General features: G+C 38.0%; 1 protein-coding gene across 1 annotated transcript in view; it reads right to left on the bottom strand.

Annotated features, from left to right (window-relative positions):
• Positions 1-5,594, bottom strand: part of LOC122080330 — a 17,265-nt gene extending 11,671 nt beyond the window's left edge. The window contains exon 1 of the mRNA XM_042647280.1: positions 5,206-5,594. Within this exon, the coding sequence (XP_042503214.1) occupies positions 5,206-5,379 (174 nt within the window). The 5' untranslated portion in view covers positions 5,380-5,594. The remainder of the gene's footprint in view (positions 1-5,205) is intronic.
• Positions 5,595-6,388: the final 794 nt, after the last annotated feature.

Here is a 6,388-nt window from a genome sequence, read left to right as displayed (position 1 = left end):
TCCAAGAGGTCTGCTACAAGTAATCTTTTCTTTAAGTTCTACTATAATTTCAAGGTTTATTAGAGCTGCAAATACCAGCTACGATTCCTTCTATTTCTGCCCAGAATTTTCTGCAAAACAGAGCTTTCGGCCCTTGCTGGTTTAGTCAGTTCCAGCTATCAGAATGACCCCATTTTTTGGACCAAGATCCACCTCTGCCCAGGTTAGGTTCGACCCAAGTTGGAGCCCTATCTGACCTCTGAATAGTGAGATATAAAAAATCTCCTTTTTTTCGTCTTTTAGTGACCTGCAGGTTCTGGATTACATTCTGTAAAGTTAATGCCTGCTGTTGGAAGTTTCTGGACTGCTGAATCTAATTACTGTTAGTCTGAAGTTGTTAACATTCTTAGCTAGTCTCTGTTTTGGTTCTAAGTATTGTTGCTGTTCTTATTCCCATCCTGTAATGTTGTTTCTGGTGGTCGAATATATTCTGGACTGTTGTTTGAGGGTGATTTTCTGCTATATATTCGAGATTGGTTTTGGTTGTTCTCTAGTCTAAAAGTTCATGCAGTTTGGGCTGGTTTGACTTGTCAAACCTAGTCCTACATTAAGTGGTATCAGAGCATGGCTGGGAACAACACCCCTACCCTAGCTTCTCTTATAGAGATGCTACAGACTATGAGGACTGAGATGAGGGCTGAACAGCAAACCTTACGGACTGAATTGAAGGCTGAGTTGAAGGCTGAATTGGATGCCAGGTTGTTGAATGAAGAGACCCCACCCCAACAGCCTACTGGCAGTTCACGTACAACACCCGAAGTGGACACTCCAATGAATGTGGTTACTCAGTTGGCTAACAGGAGAGCAAACCCTAATCTGAGAGCACCACAGAGGGTTCCGGTAGCACAACCTACTTTTGAAGAATATGTAAGGGGTTATTTTGAGATTGAATGCCCCACATATCAGAGGTACTCTGGAGATTCACAGAAAGTCAAGCTCGATCTGAAGGAGTTTGATGGGAGATATGACCCCCAATTGTTCTATAATTGGGTAGTCGCACTAGACGACTATTTTGACTATTATAAGTTACCTGAGGAACGGAAGATGAAACTAGCTCGTGCTAAGCTAGTTGGGGCTGCTCGTGAGTGGTGGAGGACCTATGAGCTAGAGTTAGAAGACCGTGGCAGAGAACCTACTAGTTGGGAGGAGATGAAGCTTGAGCTATCAGATAAATACTTGCCACGCAACTTCAGAGCTCGCATACAAGACCAGCTGAACTCTCTTCGTCAAGGGTCTATGACTGTTGCCGAGTATATGAATAAGTTTGATGCACTTTATTCTTGCATAAGCATTAGGAAGAATGAGAGGCAATTACTTTCTCAATTTCGACTGGGATTACGAGCTGAAATTAATAGAGGAATTGGTGTTGCTGATGTATATACAGTGAGAGATTGCTTTGACAAGGCTCTTCGAGCAGAGGAACTTATGGCACAGCCAGGTAGAAGGTTTAGTTACCAAGCTGGGGAGGTCAAGAAAACTTTTTCAACCACTAAACCTAACACTTCAGCACCCCCAATAGACAAAGCTCCTCTAGGTGAAGTGAAGATATCTCTATTTAAACCAAAAGAACTAGAAGTCAAGGTTCATATTGAAGAGATAGTTCTTGAAGCTTCAAAGACAGAAGGTCAAGAGATAAAAGATTCAACTGAAGAGTTCTACATTGAAGAGAGCATAGTAGACAAGACTGAAACCATGGAAGAAGACTCCAATGAAGGATTCTACGTTGAAGAGAGCATAATAGGCAAGACTAAAGATGTGGAAGATGAGGTAGTGATTGAAAGAACTCCACAACAAGTCTTTGAGACTCATGATGAGAAGGAAGAGATTGTTCCTCCAATCCTTGATGAGAAGGTTACCAACATTGACGACTCTCTGCACATGACATTCACAATTGGTATTGATTCAGAGGTTGAGCATATAGAGTTTGTTATGCTATCATGGTTCGTTGAAGAGAAAGCTCCACACCTTGAAGACTACATTCCACAAGTTTACAAGCAACCAGAGTTTTGTTTGGGAATGGTCAAAGCTACTACTGATATGTTGTTTCCCCCTCATCACTGCAAAATTCAGGGACGAATTTTTTCAAGATGGGAAGAGTTGATGCAGTTTAGTTTCCTAAATAGGCTTGTTTTATTAGGAATAAGCTTAGGGTTGGGTTCCATACATGTTGGGTCTTTGATCTCATGTGTTTTGAGTGTAATAGGCCACTTTTATGGGTCTAAGAGGGAGGGTCTAAGATTGAATACGGGATTCAGTGATTTGTTTCCTTTTCTTTAGTTTCCTTTTTAGATGGGGTGATTTAGTTTCTAATTTCAGTACCAAAATTAGTTTCTAATTTCAAGTCATTGTTAGTTTCTAATTTCTGTCTAGACTAGTTTCTATTTATATTAGATTCTAATTTCTAGTTTTTAGTAACTTCTTGTAATCAATTTTTAGTAACTCAGATTTAGTAACTCTGAGTTACTATTACTTGTAAACCCTCCCCATCATTATTATAAATAAAGGAGAGCTCTCATCATAGGGAGACGATTTATGTTTTAAAAAAAAGAGTCTTGTTGCTGCCACTGGCTTCACTGGATGTTCCTTGTGTTTGATCAAGGATTAGGGATTGGTGTTTGATCCATTCGACTCCTTGCGGCGTGAAGTCCAAGAGGTCTGCTACAAGTAATCTTTTCTTTAAGTTCTACTATAATTTCAAGGTTTATTAGAGCTGCAAATACCAGCTACAATTCCTTCTATTTCTGCCCAGAATTTTCTGCAAAACAGAGCTTTCGGCCCTTGCTGGTTTAGTCAGTTCCAGCTATCAGAATGACCCCATTTTTTGGTCCAAGATCCACCTCTGCCCAGGTTAGGTTCGACCCAAGTTGGAGCCCTATCTGACCTCTGAATAGTGAGATATAAAAAATCTCCTTTTTTTCGTCTTTTAGTGACCTGCAGGTTCTGGATTACATTCTGTAAAGTTAATGCCTGCTGTTGGAAGTTTCTGGACTGCTGAATCTAATTACTGTTAGTCTGAAGTTGTTAACATTCTTAGCTAGTCTCTGTTTTGGTTCTAAGTATTGTTGCTGTTCTTATTCCCATCCTGTAATGTTGTTTCTGGTGGTCGAATATATTCTGGACTGTTGTTTGAGGGTGATTTTCTGCTATATATTCGAGACTGGTTTTGGTTGTTCTCTAGTCTAAAAGTTCCTGCAGTTTGGGCTGGTTTGACTTGTCAAACCTATTCCTACATTAAGAGGCCACAATTTAAAACCCTAACCAATAAACAGTAAAGACTGTAGTTCTGTTAAAATCTCTCCCTAACTACAAAAGCAGTCAGAAAGTTTATAATTTTTTTTTTTTTTTGGGGGGTTGGGGTGTAATTTTTAAGAGAAATCATAAGCTAGTTCTAGACCACAAAAATAATATCATTCAATCCCAAAAAGTGAAGTGTGGCTGTAGGAAAATAAAAGTATTAAAAATATATAGTCATAACTTGAAATTCGAAAGCAAATTAAAGGATAACTTGGATCATGCAGGACTAGGCCTGGCCCAAAGCCCAGAGAGAGAGAGAGAGAGAGGGTTATAAAGAGACAACCTTGAGTCCTTGACCATATAAAAAACGCTTACTCTGTTTGAAATCTAACCATATCATCAACAGAACTCACACCAAAGAACTAATTCTATTTCATGGATGTAAACAAGAAACTCACAGGGAATTGGTTAGTTCTGTATCCAGCATCAAATTTGATTAGAAGATGAACAAGCTAAGATTGGAAGGATTAAGTTATCCTATGCCTTGAAGGCTACTAAAAAGAGGGTGTACCCAGTGCACGAGGCTCCCACCACTGTGGGGTATGGAGAGGGTGGTAATGTACGCAGCCTTTCCATCCCCCACTTTGCAGAGAGCCTGTTTCCTAATTCAAACCTGCGACCTACTCGCAATGGAGCAACCTTACCATTGTGCCGAGGTCCACCTTGTCCGATGGCATTTCATATTCTGGTCCAGTTTTACAAAAATGTAAGCAGACTTCGGTTTTTCCTTTAGAAACCCATTTTTTGTCTAACAAAAATGTATACCTCGACAAACACATGAAATCAAAACTACCACAAGTTAGTAGCTAGGTTGGCACCAATTTTTCATTTAGCCATATACAACTTTCAAAAACCAAAGTGCATTAGCGACTGAGTTGAAAAGGATAAAAAAGCTCTTAATTAAATATAAACCATTAATTAATGGTCACATATTTTCATAAACAGAAGGGTCAATATTAAATATTGATATCCTGGTTACTATTACTGGATAGACAATGATAAACAAAATGTTGCCTAACCAAATTTTGATTTCCATAGTGATAAACATTCGTCTGCCCTCACTCAAAACCCCTTGAGATCGAGGAAGCACGAAAACACATTTGAGCAGAGGCCATTTGATATATGAAGATTGAAAAAAATGTCAAACCACATAACTTCCTTCAGCTTCTATACGAGTAACTTGGGAAATGCATAAATGATGAGGAAGCAGCAATCAGGTGGAAGTTGATGGTTCTGAAAAGGACAATAGAAGGCCATAAATGACTTGGTTGAAGGAGATAAATAAAGATGATGTCTTATGATTAACAGAAGATTTGGCATATAATGAGGAATTGTGAATGAGGATAAATGTAGCACACCTCATGTAGTTGGATTAAGGCTAGTTTGCATTTGTTCTGCAACTATACCTATAATTCTAATTCAGTGGAAATGATGTGACTCCCCTTCAACTTCCGAAGAACTACATGTATGATGTACCCCTACCCCAGTAAAAATAATTTGAACCCACCAAACAATTGGGAGAGGAAAATTAAAACTAACCGATCTAGAATTCCAAATGTCAAAATAAGCATATAAACAAAACCCAGTAATTAAAACTTAATTTCCCAAAAAAAAATGGGGAGAGAAGAAAATTAAAACTAGCTAAGTCAGATGTCAAAATATGCTTATACACAAAACCCAGTAATAAAAATAAAATTTAAGCCACAACATGAAATAAGCAGCTAATAAACAAGCAATAACAAAAAATAAATAAATAAATAAATATAACCAATTGAAACTCAACAAAGTAGAAAACCCTGCAAAGAAATTTGGGACAAATAAAAATAAAAAACTTTTAAGGATATGAACGAGAAAAGGGGAAACTTAGACTACCTTGATAATTCGCGCCTGCTCGGAGCTGAGGGAGGCTTTGGCGAATGTTTCTTCATCCACGAAGATAGCTTTCTTCACGATCAGCTTCTGGAGAGAATCTAGATTGGCCGCCATCTCCCGCAAATTAACGAGTGATGCCTTCCATCCCTCGTTTGCATTACCCTTATCCTCCATTTTTGCGTGAATTACTCTGCTTTTGATTGAATTTAATCATGCGAAAGATCTCTCTATTTATCCGCTCAGTGGTGCTGGAAACGGTACCGAGGCTGTTCTGGGTCAGTTTCACCTTCCTTTTTCGTTTTCTCGTCTGTTTTAGGAATTAAAGTCTAAAACATGGATGATTTTAATATTATGGAAACAACGGGGAGGCCACTATAATTATCCCAAATTCTAATTTAGTGAAGCAGTGCAAGAAATCTCGTGATGGTGGCTCTTCAGTTCGTTGGCACAACTAGAACTGACTGGCTATGTTTGGAAGTCAAGAAAAAACAAAATATTAAAAAAAAAGAAAAATTACGCCTTCTTTTCATAGTTTGTCGAAATTAAATATGGATCTAAGGTTTGAATGGATTACACCCCTTTTTCTGTAGTTTGAAAGATTGTTACAATTAGGTCCAATCCGTTAGTCACCGTGAATTTGAAAGTATTAATTAGTGACATCACCATTTTAATGCCGAAAATACCTTTATATTAATGTGAATTTACTAATACACCATTCCCTTAAAACAAACAAAGAAGTGTTGGATTTCGTCCTTCTTCAACCTAGGTCTTCTTCACTTTGTTCTTTTTCAACCTAGGTCTTCAACTTTGCTCTCTTGCAACCTCAGCTAACTTGAGAAGATCAGAGAAGATACCAAAGAGCACCGCGGAGAAGATAGCGGCCTCAGAACTCCTTGTGGCATAGAATTCATACCAAACTCCGATTAAAGGACTATCAAGGCACCAAAAGCTTCGATCGAAGCTACAAAAAGCTTGATTGAAGCTACAAGCCAACCAAACAACTATTGGTCTTTGATTTAGGTTATTTCCACTTAATACTTGTTTTTTAATGCTTTGTTTTCTTAATGCTTTGTCTGATTTAGGGTTTCTAATTTTATATAAATCACTTTTTAAGATTTAGCTCAAAAATATGATTCCTCTTAATGTTGAAATAGTTCAAAAGTCTTTTTTTTTTTTTTTTTTT

The sequence above is a fragment of the Macadamia integrifolia genome, chromosome 5 (assembly GCF_013358625.1).
Source record: "Macadamia integrifolia cultivar HAES 741 chromosome 5, SCU_Mint_v3, whole genome shotgun sequence".
Taxonomy (NCBI): domain Eukaryota; kingdom Viridiplantae; phylum Streptophyta; class Magnoliopsida; order Proteales; family Proteaceae; genus Macadamia; species Macadamia integrifolia.
Note: the sequence above shows the minus strand (reverse complement) of the source record. Positions and strands in the feature narration are given on the sequence as shown.